The 21,457-nt window shown below is 35.7% G+C and overlaps 5 protein-coding genes and 1 non-coding gene across 15 annotated transcripts; 4 read left to right on the top strand and 2 right to left on the bottom strand.

The window, feature by feature from the left end:
* Positions 1 to 1,392: 1,392 nt before the first annotated feature.
* LOC140978704 (agamous-like MADS-box protein AGL29) lies at positions 1,393 to 2,213 on the top strand. The gene has a single exon (XM_073443909.1). The coding sequence runs from the start codon at positions 1,421 to 1,423 to the stop codon at positions 2,198 to 2,200; it is 780 nt and encodes a 259-aa protein (XP_073300010.1). The 5' UTR covers positions 1,393 to 1,420; the 3' UTR covers positions 2,201 to 2,213.
* Positions 2,214 to 4,121: 1,908 nt separating this feature from the next.
* Positions 4,122 to 6,448, top strand: LOC140978630 (probable arabinose 5-phosphate isomerase). Its single transcript, XM_073443813.1, has 3 exons — positions 4,122 to 4,855; positions 5,480 to 5,703; positions 6,093 to 6,448. The coding sequence occupies exons 1-3, from the start codon at positions 4,205 to 4,207 to the stop codon at positions 6,247 to 6,249; spliced, it is 1,032 nt and encodes a 343-aa protein (XP_073299914.1). The 5' UTR covers positions 4,122 to 4,204; the 3' UTR covers positions 6,250 to 6,448.
* Positions 6,449 to 7,550: 1,102 nt separating this feature from the next.
* LOC140978423 (uncharacterized) lies at positions 7,551 to 12,045 on the top strand. Of its 2 annotated transcripts, none has more exons than XM_073443435.1 (11): positions 7,551 to 7,739; positions 7,838 to 7,934; positions 8,032 to 8,134; positions 8,618 to 8,704; positions 9,160 to 9,291; positions 10,360 to 10,510; positions 10,703 to 10,777; positions 10,890 to 10,949; positions 11,366 to 11,430; positions 11,555 to 11,645; positions 11,818 to 12,045. In XM_073443435.1, exons 1-11 carry the CDS (start codon positions 7,629 to 7,631, stop codon positions 11,857 to 11,859), a joined length of 1,014 nt encoding a protein of 337 aa, XP_073299536.1. In that variant the 5' UTR covers positions 7,551 to 7,628; the 3' UTR covers positions 11,860 to 12,045. The 2 variants fall into 2 exon arrangements, with proteins under 2 accessions (XP_073299536.1, XP_073299535.1); XM_073443434.1 differs by having other exon boundaries at positions 7,553 to 7,739; positions 8,555 to 8,704.
* Positions 12,046 to 13,402: 1,357 nt separating this feature from the next.
* On the bottom strand, positions 13,403 to 16,208 carry LOC140978421 (pentatricopeptide repeat-containing protein At5g50280, chloroplastic). Its single transcript, XM_073443423.1, has 2 exons — positions 15,363 to 16,208; positions 13,403 to 15,075 (listed from the first exon to the last, which is right to left on the bottom strand). Exons 1-2 carry the CDS (start codon positions 16,157 to 16,159, stop codon positions 13,764 to 13,766), a joined length of 2,109 nt encoding a protein of 702 aa, XP_073299524.1. The 5' UTR covers positions 16,160 to 16,208; the 3' UTR covers positions 13,403 to 13,763.
* A 477-nt stretch (positions 16,209 to 16,685) lies between these two features.
* On the bottom strand, positions 16,686 to 16,757 carry TRNAT-UGU (transfer RNA threonine (anticodon UGU)). The gene has a single exon. It is a non-coding gene; the product is annotated as a tRNA-Thr (tRNA).
* Positions 16,758 to 16,992: 235 nt separating this feature from the next.
* On the top strand, positions 16,993 to 19,925 carry LOC140978422 (protein-L-isoaspartate O-methyltransferase 1-like). Of its 9 annotated transcripts, none has more exons than XM_073443427.1 (4): positions 16,993 to 17,319; positions 18,188 to 18,458; positions 18,746 to 18,910; positions 19,478 to 19,925. In XM_073443427.1, the coding sequence occupies exons 1-4, from the start codon at positions 17,095 to 17,097 to the stop codon at positions 19,726 to 19,728; spliced, it is 912 nt and encodes a 303-aa protein (XP_073299528.1). In that variant the 5' UTR covers positions 16,993 to 17,094; the 3' UTR covers positions 19,729 to 19,925. The 9 variants fall into 9 exon arrangements, with proteins under 9 accessions (XP_073299528.1, XP_073299530.1, XP_073299525.1 ...); XM_073443429.1 differs by having other exon boundaries at positions 17,014 to 17,319; positions 18,125 to 18,320; XM_073443424.1 differs by having other exon boundaries at positions 17,014 to 17,319; positions 18,125 to 18,458.
* Positions 19,926 to 21,457: the final 1,532 nt, after the last annotated feature.

The following is a 21,457-nucleotide window of genomic DNA, read 5'->3' as shown; positions in this document are numbered from 1 at the left end:
TTTTTTTTTTTTTTTTGTTTTTTATATTTAACTCCATTTTCTGTTGATTGAGACAGTCAATGAGTTTGAGTTAGAATACGAAGCTTGTTTGCTCAAGAGAGCTGGCCGGAACAAGGATTTTTCACCTCAAGTTTGTGATTTGTAACTTGGGGATTAAACATGGTCATATATGTTGTTCTTAATGATGAAGATAATTATAATATTTAGTTCGTTTGTCGATAGCTTTAGATGAAAAATTAATATTTTTGATATTTGATTTATAAAAAAGATAATTATATTTATTTATTAGAATAAAATTGCAAATTCTAATAAAAATATTATATTTTTCTATAAACATATAATTTAATTTTTAATTAATTTAATACAAATTTATATTTATTGCACAAATTTATGTTCGATCAAAGTTCGAATAAGCTCGTGAGTTTTAAATATATTTGTTAAATAAATCTCAAATTCGGCTCAATTATAAACCAGTCAAGCTCAAACATTCAAGAGTTCAACTCAGATCTCCATCCCTAAATTTGGAGAAGAGATAGGTGAATTCCCAAAGTTTCGAATTAAAATTCCGATAGTTTCGGATTGGTTGATATTATAATTTCGTTTACAAGCCAGGGGTAGTTTCTTATGGTACAAATTAAAAATCTAACAAGTCAGGACTTTTATTTTCATGAGGTGGAAATATTATTTACGGGTTTAATTTGAGCAGGCTCGTAATTATTATTGAATTTAATGAAACTCTTATCACACTTCCAATCAGTAGATTAATAGAAATTCATATGGCTTAGAACAAAAGGACTTATGCAAATAGGAATACCATAATCATGTTTAAATTTGATTGCTTTAAATCTTTGGGGGTGCGAACTTTTCTTAACCTTAATATTCCGAATTTTCAATATATTATAAGTATATTTATTGTGCACTTTGGTTCGTCACTTCGTTGCAATAAATTTTGAATCAGTCGCTTATTTTTTTTCCTAATTAATTAGAGACAATTTAAATTTGAAGCTCTCTTGAATTAAAATAGAAAGAAAATTATTGATTTAATGCCATATTTTAATGTGATGACGGATAACAAGTTGTTTGTTTGTTTTTATTTAATTTATTTAAGATTTGATTAGAACTAAATTTGGAGAGATTTCTTTGTCGAACATATAGAAGGAAACACTTCACCGAATCTTAAAATAGATCAATCAGTTTTATGTAATAATAGTTTCACCGAATCAAAAAGTTGTATTCCTTAATTTTCCGTCATTTATTATTGACTAGGTACGTATCTACTCACGGATCTTTTCATTAAGGAAACGATTTTGTGTTAGTTATGTCAAACAAATGTCTCTAAATACAAGTAACTCGAGATTTTCTCCATAGGGTATTTTATGTTATTTACTATCTTTTCTAGCTAAAGAACATACTACTCAACATGTTGATTTCAAAGGACACCACCACCACGTTGAAGAAGAAGACCACCCAAGGTCGGAAAAAGATTGAAATCAAGAAAATCGAGAACCTGAGCAACCGGCAAGTAACCTTCTCCAAGCGGCGGGTGGGTTTGTTCAAGAAAGCGAGCGAACTCTGCATCCTTAGCGGGGCCGAAGTAGCCATCATTGTCCACTCGGTAGGGAAGCGCGTATTCACGTTCGGACATCCCACGAAGGATGCTGTGATCGACCGCTTCCTGAAAGACATGTCGGAGTCCGGAAGCCATGGCGATGGTCGGGAGAACTGCGCCTCCACTGCAAAGGTAAGGGATTTTAACAAGCAATATTTGGACATGTGCAAGGAGCTGGATGCCGAGAAGAATCGGAAGGAGATGATCGAGGCGGAGGAGAGGGCGGCGGACGGTTATGGGTACAACGTGGGAGGAGGTTTCTGGTGGGACGAACTAGTAGATTCCATGGATGTTGAGGAGCTGGAGCAGTACATGGCAGCCCTAGGAGAGTTGATTAATAATGTAACAATGAGAGCAAATGATTTGATGCACGCACAGAGTTCCAGTTCTCTGTCAGGGCTTCCGCCGCTGCCCGTGCCGATCACCACCTTTGAAGGCTTTTCAAATCTGGACGTGGAAGGGTACACGACGTTTGACGAGGCCGCTGCAATTTTGAACCAGAATCCGGCTAATGGTGGCTTCAATTATAGTGGTAATGATAATAGTTGCATGTTGCCTAATTTTGGTGGTTTTGGATGGGGATGTAAATGAGCCATTCAAACATAAATTCAATAAAACATCGTTTGAATTTTTTTAATGAGTTTTATTAAGATAAAATAATCAAGTTCAAGTTTTATATCTTGTAAAAAAAAAAAACAATTTTTCCATTGTTAGCACTATATTATTGTCAATTTATTTTAAAAATGAGCTTGAGCGGAACGTTCTCGCTAATCATTAAGCTTAGTTGAGCTCAAGTTCAATTATTGATTCCCATACCATTATACCAAGCTTGTCGAATCTTGGAAGCAGATGAATGAACATGAACCTCTACTTTTCCATGGCCTGCTTTGTTTTTTTGTTTTTTTTTTTTTTGCAACAATGAGAGAACTTGCCACCCTGCATACTAGTCACCTTTTTCGCGTTCCGGCCGGCATCTCCAACTGTTGGAACCGCAGCTTTGGTGTACTTGATAAGAGCATGACAAGGATTCAAAGCTTGTCCAGTTGTTCCAGGTTCTCGTAGGTTTTATCCTGGAAGGGGGTTTGAACAATATGTGGTGACAAGGCCAGAGGCGGCTTAGACTCCATACCTTTTCTAGAGTGGATTGATACTTGTCCTGTATGTAATATATATTAAAATAGCATTACTTTCTTTTTTAAGTTATATCTTTTTCTATCTGGGGTTTCCCAATCAATAATCAGGAATGGGGAAGGCTTGGAATCACATATGTTATTTTATTTACAGAGAAAATTGCAAGTTTTATTTGGCGTACCGAATAGATATGTCTATTTCGACCTCAAATTCTAATATATATTAACAAATCTTTAAAAACAAAAAGAAAATTAAACGCTAATTCAAATTTAATGTATTTGTGGGGTACTTTATAAAAACTGATGATTAAAATTGTCGCGTCCGTCTAAAAGATCAATCTTTCTGCTGCAATAAAAACTAGCTAGCTAGCACATGAATCCAACCAAAATTCTTAAAAATTAAAAACATAAACTCACATAATATATGCTATCGGCCTTCGCCTTCCTTATTAAAAAACAATAACTCATTAATCATACAATAATAATTCAAAAGAAATCTTTTTCTCAGTGTTTTTTAGTACAATTTTTACAGCTACATGGTGGATTAGGGGAAGGACGACATTAATTTGACTGACGTGGGTTGAGAGGCTTCTGGCAGCTGAGTCAATTGGTTTAGCCAGTGATCAACTTCCACTTTTCGATCTTTGGTTCGAAGTTATTGGTTTTGTTAATCATATATTCAAATCAATTTCTTGGTTTTTAATACTTTACATATTGTTTTTATTTACATAGTTATGGATTAGAAAATACGTAGGATTGGGAAATTTAAAATAACTTTATGTCTTACAATATATTTTAAACTTAAGTTAGTTCATTTCTCATAAATACGATTTTATTATGATATAAATACATTTTTTCGTCAAAATAATAAAGTTTTTTTTTTCTACATAAAAAAACAAGTCTCCAAACTATATTTATAGGGCTATAATGAATTAAGTCGTCCTCGAGCTATTCGAAGTTTGGTTCGATTAAAAACTCGTTCGATATCATTCATTAAGGTTATCGAATCGAGCTTGAGTTCGACAATTTTGTGGAACAGAGCTCGAGCTTAAAAATATCCGACTCGTAAAATGAGAAGTCTACTCTTTAACTTTTCATATATTAGTTGTCTTTTGGTTAAAAATACTCAAAGAAATTGAAAATGAGCTTATTTAATGAATTCGGAAAAAGAGTCGAATTCGAGCTAGACTCGTTAATTATAATAAAAGAGTTATTAACGAATCGTACTCGAATTTATATATATATTGAATCGCTATTATCTCCGTTTTAAGACTCTACTCTAAAAAGATATTTTGTATTATTTAAAATAATACACACACACACACACACACACACATATATATATATATATATATAATTAAAAATAAATTAACCAACTCCCACGAAACCAACTCCCGCGAAACCGTGTGAGTGACCACTTTCCTCTGTTGTCCGAAGCGAAGAATTGGCGTCACAGAGAGCGAAAATGGGGTCTCTTTCTCAACCATTTGCCAACCTTGAAGACCAGAATAGAGAGAAGTTAACCACATTGGACCAAGCCCATTTGCTTAATCTCTTCAAATCCCAGCAAAATTACCTCAACCATTTCTTTCAAAACCTCGATCTATCCCAAACCCTCACATTCACGCAAACTCTTCTTGATTCCAAGGGCACCATTTTCTTCTCTGGGGTTGGGAAATCCGGCTTTGTTGCACAAAAGATCTCGCAGACCTTGATTTCTCTCGGGATCAGATCCGGGTTTTTATCCCCCGTGGACGCGCTTCACGGGGATATCGGCATTTTATCCTCCCAAGATTTATTGGTCCTCTTCAGCAAGAGCGGGAATTCTGAGGAGTTGTTGAAGCTCGTGCCTTGCGTTAAGGCCAAGGGAGTGTACTTGATATCTGTTACGTCGGTGAGGCCAAATGGGCTCGTAGGATTGTGTGATCTGAACGTGCATTTACCTCTGCAGCGTGAATTGTGCCCGTTCGATCTAGCGCCCGTCACATCGACGGCTATCCAGATGGTTTTTGGGGATACTGTTGCGATTGCTTTGATGGGAGCCAGGAATTTGAGCAAAGAAGAGTATGCGGCGAATCATCCTGCCGGAAGAATTGGGAAGACTTTGATTTTCAAGGTGAATTTTTTAATTCATTATCTTTTCTTTTGGTTTCATGTTGCGGAGCTGTTCTGTTGAAAGTAGGTTTGGATGAAAATTGTCGGTGGAGAGGTTGTAGCTTGGATACGAAATTAATTGATTGTATAAGGATTTGTTAAGTGCAGTATATTAGAATATCTTTAAGTTTCAAGTTCGGATGTGACAGTTAATCAATATCTTTTTTTTAACAAAAAGCTTAAATCTTTTTGAAGAAAAGCGCAAGCACCGAAAGCTCTGTTTCCAGGCTTTTCTAAAATGCCTAATTTCCAATTCCCTAATCTCACCTAAACAACAAGAAGCATTTTTTATAATGATCTTTCTATCCAAATGCACTCCAAGTATGCCTTGAGGTGTTTGTTGGTTGATTTAGTTTGATCTTGTGAAATGAAGGAACTTGGACCGAGTTATCTGGCCGTATGTTGTGCCTTATGGACTGTTTCTTAATCTGGGTGAACGTTTCTTTTTTTTCGAGAAAATTGGATATTCTCAGTGAAGGTAAAGTTTAAGTATGATAAAAAGTCGCTAGAGAACTAATTATTCTAAAGATATAGACACCTCATTTTATTTTTGGTACCTACTTAAATTGCTCACTGTGTGTTGTAGGTGAAGGATCTTATGAAGAAGAGAGACGAGCTACCAATATGCAGGGAACGGGATCTGATAATGGATCAGCTGGTTGAGCTAAGCAGCAAAGGTTGTGGATGCCTTCTTGTTATAGATGACGATTATCATCTGCTCGGTACGTTTACTGATGGAGATCTGCGCCGCACATTAAATGCCAGGGGTGAGGGAATCTTCAAGCTCACAGTGGGAGAGATGTGCAACAGGTAAAACAGTTTTTTTCACATCGTGGTTCCAATTTTATCATGCTACTATCAACGAGTTGATCTTAAGTTGTGCGAACTTAGGGGTCGGAAGAAGTAGTTTTGATATGGTGACTATCGACGTAGATTGGTATCATAAAAAACCTCAGTAGATAAAAAGGGTTTTAATTCTTAAGCTGCTTGTTATTTTCACGCTGTATCTTTATATTTTGTGCGACCAAGTATTTTTAAATTTTGTGTATTTTCATACTAGCATCAAACCATTGGCTGTGGCTTGAAAGGTGTTCTTTACCATAGCTCAAGATCCATACCTTTAATAAACCTCAAGGTTCGAAACATTTCTGTTGTGTATCTATTGTGAATGGAATTAACATCTTTAGTCGGTGTTACAGGAACCCGAGGACAATTAGTCCAGAAGCAATGGCCGTGGTAGCAATGCAGAAGATGGAGTCTCCCCCCTCGCCTGTGCAGTTCTTGCCCGTCATCAGTGACCATAATGTCTTGATTGGTATCGTTACTTTGCACGGTCTTGTCTCTGCCGGCTTGTGATTCCTGCACGGCCATATTGTCTTGATCGACATCGTTTGTCTATGCCCGTGTGATTTTTGGACCACGTACTCTCCAGTCTTTTTTTTCCCTTTGCTTTATGGTAGTTTGTTATTTCTAGATAATCTGTTCTTATGTGTAATGAAATCTATACTATATATTAAGAATGGCCCTGATAGAGACAAAATAGACACCAACTTTTGTTCCCAATTTTGCCCTTATATAATAACAATATTACATTTTTGTTTTTGTTTATTTTTAAAAAATTAACAAACACTTTTTTTTTTTACTTTTGTNCTTTTTTTTTTTTTTTTTTAATTTCAACAATTCAAATAGTATTTTAATCTTTTGATAATTTTTTAAATTTCACTTTAGCCCTTATATAATACCAATCATACACTTTTGTTCTTGTTTTTTTTTTTTAAAAAAAATAATTTAACAAACACTTTTTTTTATTTTTTTTAATTTCAACAATTCAAATAGCACTTTAACCTCTCGATAATTTGTCAAATTTCACTTTATTCTCTTGATAATTATAAAAAAGGTAGTACACACACGCACTGCGTGTGTAGAGTAACTGGTTGTTTAATATGAATGTTGCAGCATTTCGTTATTTTGTACAATATCATTTGCTCTATGTGAGCTGTGTGAGGTACACTTGGAAGAAGATGACTCCTTATAGTCGCTCATCTATGTAAAAATGTTTATATCATCAACCTGTGTTTATTTATTTTCTTGTTCATAGTTTCACTAATTTGGGTTGCCTAAAGACAATCAATTGTGATCTTTTCCCCCCTTTTTTTCCTAATCGTCGACTCAGCGGAAAAAATATTAGTTTTATCGAAACTCTCCATAATTTCTGATTCAAACATTCGAAAAATGATATCCAAAATTATTTTTATAATTTAGTTGATCTGATTAATGTAATTTGTAAATTATTGTATTAGTCATGGTTGGTAAAATGTTATGTTAGTGGGAGATAGTACGAAATATTGTTGCTTTCTTGAGTTATAATTTATGTGCACTCGATTACATATTATTCAATTTATTTGTGGACATATATATGTAAATTCACTTCGTAATTGATTACGTAGTAAAACAAATTAAAAAAGGAAAATTTTATCTTGAAAATTTTATAATTAATTAGCAAAGATTTTGGAAGATACCATCTTCTTTTTGAAAATTCAAAGATACTCCTTTTTATTTTTTTTTTTAAATAGAGGAAGATAACATTTTGATGTTAAAGAAACATGTACCACAAATTAAATAAAATTTTAGAAAAGGACACGTAATAAAATCATGAATTGGACCGGACCTTGACATCACGCTGTTCTCTGCCACCCCTCTCCCCGACTGGGAATGGTGTGTTGAGAGTGCCGTCAATGTCTTCGCCGCCGACGGTGGCTACTGTGCCGCCAGTCTCTTCTCTCCCGCCTACCTACCAATCCTTACTCTCCCTTCAACACAACCTTTCTTACATTCTCAATTCGCCAGTAAGCTTTTCAGCAAATCTTTTTCATGCCTCTTTCCTCGATGCATACACACTGCACTCATTTTCTTTTTGATATTGATTTGATGTTATTTTTCTCAGTTCTTTCTCAAGTCACTTAGGAGTGATACAAATCGTGGGCCAACTTTAAGAATCTTGTTAAGGCGTCCTCATGCTTCAATTTCAACACACTACATGGGTTGCGAATCTATATAACTCTGCTGATAATCTCAATCTTCTTATAGAATAATCTTATTGGTTGGATTTTCTTATATGCATGATTGATTTGCTGACAGAATTTAGTGCAAGCAATGCTTACGATCCGGAGCTTCGTTCTGTACTTGAACTGGCCACTGATTCCGAATTACATGAACTTGAAAGAATTTTGTTTGGACCCAGGTGATCATCCCTATTTTTTTTTGCCTCTTATAGACTTCATTGGTTTTATACTCGAGGTGTTTAGAGATTCTGTTCAATAATGTTCTTGAACTATAGATCCTGACTATCTGAAATGTAACAAGATTTAGACTTCAAATTTGATTTTCCTTAATAACATTTTGCCTTAGAGTATGTTGAAATTGCAGGATGTTAGCATGTGATACATTCTATTTGGGAGACATTTAATGGTCACATCATTTTGTTGTATCTTATTTTTATGCTTCCCCTTGGTTGTCTTTCTTTAAACATGCTTGGTGATGCATAATATTTATTTTATGCTGTTGTAGCTTGTATATTACCATAAATTGGCTGTTTGAGAATTTCCATGGCAACAACATTTACCTTATTCGATTTCTGCTGCCTCTGTGTGTTTCGTCGCAGTTATTTCAGTCCTTTGTTGAAATCAATCACAAAAAAAGCTGAGGTTGACTATGTTATGATCAGTGAAGACCCAGACAAAAGGGAAAATTTTATTTCAATGCTCGAAGATAGGTTTTTGTTTCTTGCAGCTGATGCAAGGTCAACTCTGAGGTTGTACTATCTAGTTGTTAGTATTTATTTATAATGAGATGCTTATGAAACTGTTTCCATCAAGTATGGACAAAGTTTTTCTGAGGAGTTGAATTGAACCGATTTCTCGACAGTCAAGCTTTTTTATTCTGTCGAAAGTTTTTTGCCCCTCTTCCATCTATCTTCCACTTCTGTATCCTCATTCTACATCAAATGTGCCCCTAGCTGAGCACCTCTCATGTTATTAGTGCTAGTATGAAGAAATAAAATTAAATCTTCCATCGATTATATCTAGAACCCTTTGGGAAACTTATTAAAAGCAAAGCTTTTTCTTTAGTTCCACTTCTTTAAAAGGAAAAGCCGATGGTTAGATCTGGGCAGCATTATCTTTCATGTTTCATGAATAGATTTATTTCTATTTAACATTTATGATTCAAGAGCCAAATTAAGATCTGGTTGGTTTTATTTGATGACAGGGGTTGGAGACCATCATATAGAAACGTGTTGCTTGAACTGAGGAAAAAATTAAACATACCTTGCTCAACCAAATTGTTAGCTGAAGACCTAGAAATTGAAATTTTTCTTCATCTCTTTCAAGAATACTCAAGGTACAACTTTTCTCTTTTTTTTTTGTCCTGAAGTCACAGTGCCCAGTGTGGATCAGTAGTGCTTCATTGTTTTGTTTTTGCGGAACCAGTATACTGTAAATGGCTATGCTTATTCTGTTTTATGGTTTTGATTCTTTGCAAATTTTGGAATCTGCAAATTAAAGTGGTTAACACATCGACCTCGTTCGAGATACTCATAAAGTTGTCTTAAATGGAGAAAATCTATATAAATCTGTTAATCTTTTAGGCTTTCGACAATTCATTTTAGGCATGTCCTTAACATCTGTAATATTAATTTTTTTTTATAGGTTGTTAGGATCTCCTATTCAACCCACAATGAGCTTTCTAGTCTTGTCGTTAATACTTTATTGTATCATTCATAAAATCGGGAATGTCATCTGTTTAACTGAAAATCTGCAGTGCTTCGCCATGTTGTCTTCTTTAGTCTTGAATTATGCAAATTGTCCACTCTCTCTCACTTCTTGTTAGGTTGCATTGTGGGTAATTAGGCTTTTATCATGTTGATATTTTGGTAGTCTAATCTTGATGCCACTTTGTCCCTCTGGAACTTCCTGTTTGAGTTTTTCAATACACTTCTTTTTCTATTTCATGTATATTTTTGTGTGAATTGATAGATCCATTTTTTTTCCTGTTACTTTTATGTCCAATCAAAAAGTGAGCATAAAGCCTGTCATATGCAACATTCTACAGATGTTTATATGGGAACTGTGAAACTTTTAGAAAATATTGCTTCAATGTCTATATTGGAGAAGAATTAGCTTTGTAATACCTGGTAACCAGCATCACTGTCTTCCGCCTTCATGCCTTACATGCCCCTTTTCCTTAGTTCTCCTCCTCCTGATGACTTCTGACAGTCCCTTAAAACTTTTGGAACCAGTGCTTATTCTCTCATTCTGAAATCTTGATGCAAATGTTCTATATAAGTTTGGCTGCAACATTATCTTTACACGTGTACAAATATTTATGTGTACATTTATTGGAAAATATATGTGCGCTTGTAATTGAAATCCCCAACTTCTCAACTTTATGCATCCTTACTTTCCCTAGTGAAGGACCGAGAAGTTTTCCTAGCACAAACGGTAGCCCAACGAATTCTGTTAGATTAAATAATCTGGAAATGGGACTCAACCAATGGAAGTTACAGAAGCTTGCAGCTCTAGGAATAGGTGCAACAGAACTCCGCTCGTTGATATTAAAGGTTTTGTAGTTTCCATTGTTTTCTCTTATTTTTGTGTTAATGTGTGTTATATATTGACTCATTTTAGTCTTCAGAGTGGTGGGATTCTTACTTTAGAGAAACTGTTTAAATAGTTAACAAATGATTGTATTTTATTTGTTTTTATGCAGTGTTTATATTTTTAACACTGACTCAGTTTCCATGCTATCGCAGTTGGCTGGGAGGTTATCTGGAAAGTTATTTTTGGAAGCTGCTAAATATCAAGTAAAGAAAGAAGTTAGTAAAAAGGTTCATATTGATAGCTCTTTCTGTTAGTTTGCCAGTTACATTTCTGGGATGCAATAGTTGAAGATTTCCTTGATTTAGGTTCTGAATATTGCATTTAGTTTTTTCTTTTCAGGGCGGGCAGTTGGCAGCAATTAACCTAGAATCTGGAATAGCATTGCTGGCTGCCAGACAGGTTCAATTTCTGATTTTTTTTTTTTTTAATCGTTGATCAAGTGCCACTTCAATTCAATGTAACTTCTCATTTTGGTCCTTTGGTCTGGTGCATTTCTTTATTGGTGGCTCTTTTTACATGACATAATATTATGATATTTGAAATGAATTTTGTGTTTTTCCTAAATCTAATCTCCTCGATGAAAAGAATTTGCATGGCATCCTTTGACCCAGACCTTTTTTACGCGCCCATAATAACTATGGTATTGGCCATTAGAAAACCAGCTCATGTAATGTAGAAATATAATCCTTCATCAACAACCCCGGGTGCTTGGATACATATATATTTCTAAATTACTATCTTATGGATAAGTCATTATCTATAGCTGCAAAATAAGTTTGATTATTGTGTTTTCTTATACCGAGCGCGCTTAACAGGGACTTAAAGTTGCAGCTAGTCGGTATTTGGGGATCAGAGGCATTGCTCAGTTACTTGGCCTACTGTATGATCCATGCTCTATGAAAATCTATTTCCTTCATGGTTATTCAGAGTATTATCTTATCATACAGCATACAATTTTTCTTTGTTTTATGTCCATCTCTTGCATCCGTTTTCAACTTGTTTAGGATGTGGGGTACCCTTGTGGCAGATGTTGTCATTCAGATGCTTGGAACTGATTACTCCAGGATTTTGCGAGCCATATACGCATTTGCTCAAGTAATGATACTTCGTGTTTTTTTAATCTATTTTTAATTTGTCGTTTTCACAATCTCAGATCGCTGTGAAATCATTATTGATTCTAGACCTCCAAGCTGATCCCTTAATTTATCCATATGAGGATTCTTCAACATTTTTTTGTTTTATGAACTTGTGTTGTTACCTATTCCAGATTCGAATCTACCGCTCCCATAAAACGTCTGAAATGATGTGAGACGGGGTCGGTGTTACTCCGACGTTCCTCCCCTATTGTTTTGTGGAGAAGGTTGATCTCTGATTGTGGTTGTAATGGCACTAGAATTGAGCATATGCATATCCATTGTCATGGGCATTATTTGAAGATGACTGACTGCTGGTTGTACAAAATGCTTGAAATGTTATACAAGTAGTTTTATTTTTTGAGTTGTAATATTTTTTTTTTTGGAACGAGAAAGAAATATATAACTGCAAATCTGGAATAATTACATTGGAAATCAGAATAAGTGAAGGGGTACCTCGACCTATCAGATCAGACACATAAACAATCTCCCGAGCAAAATACTTTCATCTTTAGCTCCCTAAAATTTATATTTATTGAGTTATAAGTATGTGTACAATGAAAGTTATACACACGATTATAATTATTTTTGAAATTACAAAATAAATGCACTATAATTTTAAAAAATATTTTTGAAGGTAGTTTTATAATGTAGAAAACGATGTATAACTTTCGTTGTGATTTTTGTGTCCTTGAGATTTAGTTGTTCTAATTTATGTTGTAAAAAGTACTTACAAAACTTGTGATAATAGTGTAATATTAGCAATCCTTCCCAAATCCATCCACGATTTGCCCAATTAGCAGAGACTAACAAACAACTTTCACTTTTATCCCACAAAAAATTCCATAAGTCTCAAATATAAGTCAACCCTACAACTATCTTTATTTATAAATCAAGCATACTTTTCATCATTCAAAAACCATGCACATAAACTTGTATATATAATGTTTGGTTTCAAATTTTATGTCGTGAACGAGCCAATAATGAAAATAACATTTAGTCACCTTTCATAAATTAAATTGACTAAGTAAGAGCCCATTTGTAAAATTTAGTGAAGAGATAAAACTTAATCAATGTGTTTCAAAACAATACGTCTTAACCCCGGTAATATATATTTATTTTATTATATTTTTATCGATATATCAAAATATATTTTAGTTGTATTTATTGATATGTAATATAATTGTAATACCATAATATAAACATATATTTTAAATTTTATACATATTAGATGATCGAGTATATATAAATTTTGGAGATCATGCAGAAACCGAGCATTTCAAATGGAGATCATGCAGAAGGCAATGGGAAAAGAGAGGTTTTCGACTAAAATTTACGACCATGGTGAAAACAACAAGATTGGAGTCCAAGAACTGTTCCAAAGGTAAAAGAAGATTTTGCAATCCTCAAGGTTTAGTTGTGCTCGCTCGTTATACGTTGTGAAAAAGTACTTTACTTTACCATTTGTATGAATTATAACTTTAGCCCTCGGTTTGTTGTATCCCAGTCAACAAATAATTCAGGTTTCGACAATCATTATTTCTATTTTTCGACATTTTGTAAATTTTTCATAGACAGCTGTACTCTAGTTCATCAACCTTAAGAGATGTAAGTATAACAATGCTAGTCTGTTTCAGGAAAAGAGAACTTTAAGCACAATTCTTGCGTTCATTACATATGTCTAAAAGTGGAAATACGTAAATATGCGATTGAAATCTGTAGCTTGAAGCTAAACTACATCTAAAATAGCTAAGAATACCTTTATCAATGGCTGAGGTAAATTCGAGGTTGAAAGTTGTGTTAACATATTAACTGCAGAAATAGAAAGAATGCACAACATACTAAAAAGTTGGTAGCTAGTGTTATGGCATAATAAGAATTTATGCAAGTTCATTTAAAAAAAAAAAAAAAAAAGAATTTATGCAAGTTCCAGAACATTCACATGCAAATACATCTAAATTTTACCAATTCACATGAACTGCGTACAGTGCAAGAGACATGCTCAGCAGCTAGAAGGACATGACTTATTTCACCGCATTCCACATCATCTCATCAAAGAATTCATGAGCACTATAACAAATTATCGCCGTGAAACCTGAGCAGAGCCAGGAGTTCTCGACCGGTTCTTTCTGTTCTTCCAAAATTCATCCTTCTTCCCTTTTTTCTTCTCTTTCAACAAGCCCATGCTACTTTTTATAATACCCATTAGAGCGCTCTTATCCTTCCTATTCTTTATCTTGGCTTTCACATCCAGAATTGCCCTGAGCTTCTGATATGATTTGGCATCAGGTACCTGACCATTTTTTACCATCTGTTTATGATAAAAGAATGCCCTCTTGAAATCACGGACTCGAATATAGGCATAAATCATGGTGGAATAAGTAATAGAATCTGGTTTCAGACTAAGAGCAGACATCTCTTTCAACAGCTGTGGTAACTTTGATTCTTGCATTCCCCTTGCATATGCATTTATCAGCATGTTATACGTCAACACGGTCGGTTGAAAACCAAGCTTTCCAAACTCGCATATTACATCTCTTGCTTCGACATAATGACCTTGCTTCGCAAATCCATCAAGAAGAGTGTTAAAAGTAACTTGTGTCCCTTCCACTTTATCCTTAATCATCATCTTCCAAATTTTCATCAGACTATCAGTGTCTCCAGCACGTCTAAACGCATCCAACAGAGCAGTATACGTCTCGACAGAAGGTTTTATTCCCTCCTCCAACATATTTTCAAAAGCCATAAAAGATTTCTCGTGCCATCCATCTACTGCATAAGCATGGATAAGGGCCGTATAAGAATGAGAGCTGGGCTTTATACCAATTTTCTTCATCCTCAAAAATGCATCCGCAGCCATGTCGCTCATTTTCATCCCATAAGCACTAATCAGGCACGTATATGACCTCACATTTGGCTCTAGCCCACCAGCTTCCATCTCCTGAAGTAATCTTTCAACAATCTCAGGTTGCGATCTTTTACTATAGGCATCCATCAATATGTTGTACGTGGCAGCAGTTGGTGCTATTCCCTTTGTCTTCATCTCAGCAAAAAGACATTCCGCCTCTTCAACCTGGTTAGATTTACTATAAGCATCCATTATTGTATTATAAACAATAGCATTAGGCAAAATACCCTTTTTCTCCATTTCAGATTGGACTATAAGAGCTTCTTTCTTTAGCCCCTCGTCACAGAATGATTTGATTAGAGCCCCGAGAACTTCCAAGCTCCATTTGACTCCCTTTCCATTCATCTTTTCAAAGAATTCCCATGTACTTTTGGCACTACAACCATCCTTCCTCATGATTGTAATCATTATAGAACATGTCACAGGATCAGGTCTTATGTTACTTGTTTCCATTAACTCGAACACTTTCCATGCGTCCTCATACCTTTGAAAATGGCAGCACATAATAAATAACACGTTACCTCGCCATAAAAAGCATGATCAACCGTATATACACAAATGTTTTGATGATTACATCCTAAATAAGTCTAAATTCAAATGCACATAAATGCTTTGGTGATTACACATATGTGAACATTATGAGCAGATAAGACATCGATGCTGCTAGAAAATACAAAATGAATGAAGAAAAGCAATCGATAAAACTGCTGAATAGCACTAGAACTACAAACGACAAATTTCAACTATCCTAAATCAGTCAAAATTCGATACCTTCCACAAAACAAAAGGCCCGAAATAGCAGCATTGTAAACAAGTACATCTCTAAATCGCTGGTTTTGATCAAAAGGCAAGTTCTTGAACACTGTCAACAACTCGTCCCCCTTCCCCGCTCTCCCAAGAATAGGAAAGAAAACCGAACATGCCCGAGGAGAAACTAAACAAGGCTCAGTCATTCCCATCCATTCAAAAAAATACAAACAACCCATCACATCACCGTCTTCACCCAATAATCTTATTACCTCCACACACTCCTCTGCCCCTATTTTCCCACCAAAATCACATCTTTCCAGTGCCTCTCCTAGCGTAACGTTCAGCGGTAACGCCCTCGCAATACCCAAAATTTCCCCGACAACCCCCTCCACTTCTGGTGAAGTTTGTTCACTGTGAGGAACGGGTAATTGAGGGGTTTCACTATCGGAATCAGAATCGATGTTATCAAATGCGGAGGACAAGTGCCAGGAAGTTTTCCGGTTCTTCTGGAGGGTAATTCTGCCTTCTCGAGTCGGGTCAGGGTCAGGGTCTGAAGTTCGGGACCTGAAGAATTTGACAATCGGGTCGTTTATTTTTTCAATATTATCATCATCTTGCTGGGGTTTTATTCCTGGGTTTTGTAGAAAAGGGAGGAAAATGGAGGAGTTAGGGGTTTGGGTGGCGGCGGAGGAGATGTCAAACTTCAATCTGTTTCTTGAGCTTTCGGGTAGTTTCAGAATCTGGAAGTGTTGGGGTATTTTTTTATGGTTGGGAGAGTAGAGCGAAGAAGTGAAGGAGTGAAAAGAAGAAGTAGCCATGATCCAGAAGGTAAAAAGAATTAAACAAATATATACAGCATAAGAACGACCCGGCAATTCTTTTTCGAAAAATCACAAAAACTTCTATTGTAAAACAATCTTGAGTGTTTCTTAAAAAAAAATAAAAGTAGGACCTTTGTGATAAATTTCCTTTTAGGGGTCTGAAATCGATTTAAGCTTTCTTGTGACGTTAAAATCGGTCCGTCTATTTTTCAAATAATTGCACACCATTGTTCCTTTTAAATATATGAATTTATTGGTTCTTTATTAATTATCGATCAGTGTGCGATTGAGTTGTACTCGTAGGATTTGAAGGTGGCCACTGATACTTGTCTATGGCGGATCTTCTGATCAAATGTAGCCTTTATTCCTTGCAAACGCAAGGAAGATTCCGACACTCGAGGATGCAAAGATTACATAGTTCAAGTTTCAAATACTATAAAATTACAAAAGCATTTAAATTTAAAACAATAAAATTAAGTGCTAGTGAATTAAGTTTTAAAAATGAAAATATAGAAAAGTGATCTGCCCCCATGCAGGATCGAACTACAGACCTCCAGTTTACAAGACTGGCGCTCTACCACTGAGCTATAGGGGCTGCTGCAAAGTTTCTTCCTAATTTAATATATAACAAATGTTTAATTATTTTATTCTGCTGTTATCCTCGATTACATATAGAAATAGGAATGGGAATTAATTTCCACGTGCTCTGGGAAAAGCCAACTTGGTGGTATTGGTCTGAAGGCCATGGGCCAACTCGATAAATGATTTTAAATTTCTTGGCCCAATTAAGAAATCAGGCTTGGTGTCCAATGTATTGGAGAGCAGCTGGCCCAAGTACCAACAATTGGGCTTCCACACGCGGTGTGTGGCGGCGCACAGAAGCAAGTGGAAGCTTGACAGAGAGGCAGGAAGCAGGCGGTGAGCGAGAAAATATGCATTCCACGTCACACTCGCTAATAATAGCTTGGGGATGCCGCTATCGTGCGCCTATTAAGCTATCCTCCTTGTACCTCACTCCTCTCCTCCTCCACCACCGCCGCCGTACTCGTGAACTCTCTCCGCCGCCGGTCGCCGTCCTCAACACCTCCACCATAACCTCTGGCTGCCGCTTGCTCAATCCTCACTTCACGGGGAACTCTCTCTTTTCCCGCATGGAGGTACTATTTTATCTAGTGCATTTTGCCTCAGTTTTTTAACGCGGGACATCGTAATTTTACAGGAGATTTTTCATTTCTCTGTCAGTAGGATCATGTATATTGCCTTGTTGGAACTTCTTTTTGGCTTGAAGTGACTGAAACTACTGAAAACTTTTCATGGAAATATCTTATTTAGAACATATTGATTGTACTGAAGCTGGATTGAGTTTTTTTCTGCGGTAGGAAATGTTTATGTTGGATATCTAACCCGTGAAGAGATTCAAAATTAGTCTTGGTTATGCAGTAAAAAGTTGAATTCAACTAGTATATGAATAAAAAGTTGAATTCAACTAGTATATGAATGGAAGCTTTATCGGTTGAATGGGATGTGGAAGGGTGCTCTATCATATCCTCTCTCTTCAGAAAAGGGGAGAATGACCCTTTCCTTGCTTCATCAGATTCAGATCATATTGCAGGTGGTATTCACGGGAACTATTAGGTGGCCGGTGCAGTGTTCCTTGTGATGTGTCTAATGAACAAAATTAAGCTGCTGGTGCGAGGTCGAGGATAAAGTATATTTTCTCGACCAAATACTTCATTGTGTGCAATGGCTTTTGTAGGATTTGTTAGAATGGTAATCTTATCTTGGTAAGGAAGATGGTTTAGCTTCTTTGTTTTTTTCCTGAGGTTATATTTGAGAATTTATCACTGAATAAGTGCTTTGAGTAGCTATTTTCCATTCAATGATTGACTGAATTCTAGAATTATGTCTTAAGAAAATTATGGTGTGATATTTTTATTTAGTTTCCTGTTCACTTGGTGACAGATATTAATGAGAGGGATGGTCCTGTTACATCTTATCTCAATGTTGTTTTATATTTCTAAGCAGCGGATCTGGACTGGAAGTTGTATCAATAAGAATAATGAAATGCTGGATCATTTGCAGAGATATGGAGTGATAAAATCAAAGAAAACAGCTGAAGTAATGAAAAGTATAGACAGGGCATTGTTTGTTCCTGAAGGTACACCACCTTATGTTGACAGTCCCGTGCAGATAGGTTACAATGTTACTATTTCTGCCCCGCATATGCATGCCACATGCCTTGAATTGTTGGAAAACAATTTGAAACCTGGCATGCACGCGTTGGATGTGGGCTCAGGTGAATATATATTACCTTATCCTTAAATATCAGGAAGTTTCATATTCGTATAGCTGGTCTCTGACTATCACATTGCAGCGCATCCATTCCGTGTAATTAAATTGATTTACACCGGCAATAATAAAAATAGAACGGTTTAAAAACCCGTCTATTGACTCTGTTTCTATTATATATTATGTTTTTGCTGTGGCGAATTTGGCAAAAAGAATCTTTTATTTGATGCAATTTTTGGCTTCCGGAATTGAGTACTTTCAGATTTGCATGTCCTGAAACATCTTTGCTCGCAGGCACTGGGTATTTGACTGCATGCTTTGCAGTCATGGTTGGGCCACAAGGTCGTGCTGTTGGAGTGGAACATATTCCTGAGCTGGTTGACTCCTCTATTGTAAATATCCAAAGGAGTGCTGCTGCCCAGCTACAGAAAGAAGGAATCTTATCCTTGCATGCTGGCGGTATGTTGTTGATTGCTATTTCATTTCCATTGCAAATTGGCAATTGTGCATTCAAGGGTTGTTTTGTTTAGTTTTTAGGCTTTTTCTGAGGAAAATGGTTTCATGTGCTTTGTGACTGTGTTTGTTGCCTAACCTATTTAGAAGACAGCTGACCTCTGGTAACTTGCTGCGTCATTTTTATAAGCAACATATCTTGCAGCACTTGATAAAAGATTTAACTATAAAGTTAAACAAAAGCTTTCAATTTGAAGAATGAAATGTGCTTGAAAGAAAAAGAACTATCATTATGGTAAAAACCCGATTTTTTACACGGTAGAGGCCATTCGCTTTTGGAGTTAAATGCTACATCTATGCAGGGTGAATCGAGCAGGAGCGAGCCCCTCATTGAAAAATCAAATTTTGAGTTGTCCCTCCGTCTACCTCTTTGGGTTTTGGATTTCTCACTACCTATATTATTAAGTCATCTAGTCAACTTATTTCCGAAATCAATTCAGTGCCAAAAAAATCATGTTAGCTCTACCGGATGTTCAATATGTTCACGAGTTACACGGTTTTCATTGCCGACAGATGGAAGACTGGGCTGGCCCCAGTTTGCCCCATACGATGCGATTCACGTTGGAGCAGCTGCATCTGAAATTCCAGAAGCACTTATTGAACAATTGAAGCCAGGCGGAAGATTGGTGATCCCTGTTGGGAACGTCTTCCAGGATTTGAAAGTCGTGGACAAAAATATGGACGGCTCACTCAGCGTCCGGAGCGAAACTTCTGTACGGTATGTGCCACTGACAAGCCGAGAAGCTCAATTGAGGGGGGACTAGTTGGTATTTTTCATATCTGAGCGTCCCAAAAATGTAAATAATAAGGTAAACTCGTTTGCATCTTCTACCTAGTTGTGTGTATAGAAAAGTGTTTTATGCTTTGTTGCAACACTGTAAATTCTAATGTTTTTTGTGCGTACACACACATAAGCAGCTTGCGTCTTTAATGAAAACTGTAGTATCTGTTATTCGGGTCAGTGAATGGCTAATTCTTTTTTGCTTTTCTTGTTTTGATCATTCAAAAGATATATTTTTAACAACGCTGAGATGCAGTCAGATTCGCTCTCAAATGAAATTCTTACATTAGAAGTAAAGAATTAAAGATTTGAGTTAGCTGAGAATTGCTTGAAAACTTTAGTCGTTGATTATAGCAAATGATATTGGCTGAGAGTGAACTTGGCAAATGATATTGGCTGAGAGTGAACTTGTTGTATTTCATTGACAAGCCTTGTGATTTATACCCGGTACACTCCTTCGTAGGTAACAAAACAATCTTCTTTGACGGAAACATGAAACTTTTGGTATTGTAACGCCCCTTACAGTCAATTTTATTTAATCTTGAACTGCCCATTGTTATTAAAGGTGTTCCTTCCTTCCTTTTTTTTGGCTTTGAGGTGATCCCAACGTGCCAAAAAAACACCTAACACTGCATCGTAGCGCTAGTCGATAATGGAATTTATTTTTCTGTCAATTCCACTCGCTTCTTCACGGAATTTCTTACTGTGTTGAGTTGTTGGCTTTGTGAAAGATTGATAGTATTAGTTGTTGGCTTATTGTAGAAAACAGGTTGCTAGAAGTGTGCTAGAATTCTTTCCCCAAAGGAAAATGGGGAGATGTAGAAGATTACAAATCCCGAGGCATTTTAATTTCATGTTATCAGTTTTACTCTGTTTTTTAGACCCCTTGCATGTTTTCTTGGTCGTCAGTTCACAAACACAATATTCTTTACACATTGATAAGGTTAGATCAAGATAAGTTGCTAACCCAACTGATAGGCTCGAAAATCCTTGCAAAACCCAGCATCCGTTTATTCACCCTTTCTGAGATACGCATCGAACTATTTTTTTGAAACAAAAATGAAAAGAAATTATTTAATCGCAAAGAAGATTGAGGAAAACGTGTATGTTGGGGGGAGTATTTTAGATTTGATTTTAGATGATTAGAAAATAATTAAATCGAGTCTTCTTGTCTTTTTTAAAGCAAAAAACACAATTAGCTAAGTAGTTTATTCTTCCCCCCCGGAGGGAATTTTGAAGTACTTGCATAAGATGAGTCAAAGTAGTCTTTTTTTGAAGTTTAATTTGTCGACTATTAATATATTCTTATTTGAAAAGAGAGATGTTAAATGAAACATGATGACATTTTTCATTTTCAAATAATAGATAATAAAAAAGTAAAAGAGATCAAATTGGATTCACTGGTATTTTTAAATTTATCATAAAAAATATTAGCTGGTATAACCTTTTTCATGAATTTAATTTAATTTGGTAAGGTTGCTGACTATTATGTGTAAATGACGAATCCCATATTTCAAAAAACACAGACCATGTTATTGGAATTATATTATGATTTGATTCACGAACTTTCTTCATTAAACAAAAATAGGACATCACCAATATTTTTTCAAACTTTCAAGTTTTTTAGAAATTATTTTAACTAATTTATGGAAGTTGAATATTGGCTGGTTGATTGGATTATTAAATAAAAGGGAATTGATAATTTCATCCCA

The sequence above is a fragment of the Primulina huaijiensis genome, chromosome 6 (assembly GCF_012295235.1).
Source record: "Primulina huaijiensis isolate GDHJ02 chromosome 6, ASM1229523v2, whole genome shotgun sequence".
NCBI lineage: Eukaryota > Viridiplantae > Streptophyta > Magnoliopsida > Lamiales > Gesneriaceae > Primulina > Primulina huaijiensis.
Note: the sequence above shows the minus strand (reverse complement) of the source record. Positions and strands in the feature narration are given on the sequence as shown.

Coding starts and splice junctions, on each gene's coding strand:
- LOC140978423 (XM_073443434.1), top strand. CDS start 7,629: ATGTCTTCGCCGCCGACGGTGGCTACTGTGCCGCCAGTCTCTTCTCTC. Junction 7,740..7,837: donor CTTACATTCTCAATTCGCCA/GTAAGCTTTTCA, acceptor TATTTTTCTCAG/TTCTTTCTCAAGTCACTTAG. Junction 10,511..10,702: donor TCCGCTCGTTGATATTAAAG/GTTTTGTAGTTT, acceptor ATGCTATCGCAG/TTGGCTGGGAGGTTATCTGG.
- LOC140978704 (XM_073443909.1), top strand. CDS start 1,421: ATGTTGATTTCAAAGGACACCACCACCACGTTGAAGAAGAAGACCACC.
- LOC140978422 (XM_073443424.1), top strand. CDS start 17,095: ATGCATTCCACGTCACACTCGCTAATAATAGCTTGGGGATGCCGCTAT. Junction 17,320..18,124: donor CTCTCTTTTCCCGCATGGAG/GTACTATTTTAT, acceptor ACTTGGTGACAG/ATATTAATGAGAGGGATGGT. Junction 18,911..19,477: donor CTTATCCTTGCATGCTGGCG/GTATGTTGTTGA, acceptor CATTGCCGACAG/ATGGAAGACTGGGCTGGCCC.
- LOC140978630 (XM_073443813.1), top strand. CDS start 4,205: ATGGGGTCTCTTTCTCAACCATTTGCCAACCTTGAAGACCAGAATAGA. Junction 4,856..5,479: donor GGAAGACTTTGATTTTCAAG/GTGAATTTTTTA, acceptor TGTGTGTTGTAG/GTGAAGGATCTTATGAAGAA. Junction 5,704..6,092: donor GTGGGAGAGATGTGCAACAG/GTAAAACAGTTT, acceptor TCGGTGTTACAG/GAACCCGAGGACAATTAGTC.
- LOC140978421 (XM_073443423.1), bottom strand. CDS start 16,159: ATGGCTACTTCTTCTTTTCACTCCTTCACTTCTTCGCTCTACTCTCCC. Junction 15,076..15,362: donor GGCCTTTTGTTTTGTGGAAG/GTATCGAATTTT, acceptor CCATTTTCAAAG/GTATGAGGACGCATGGAAAG.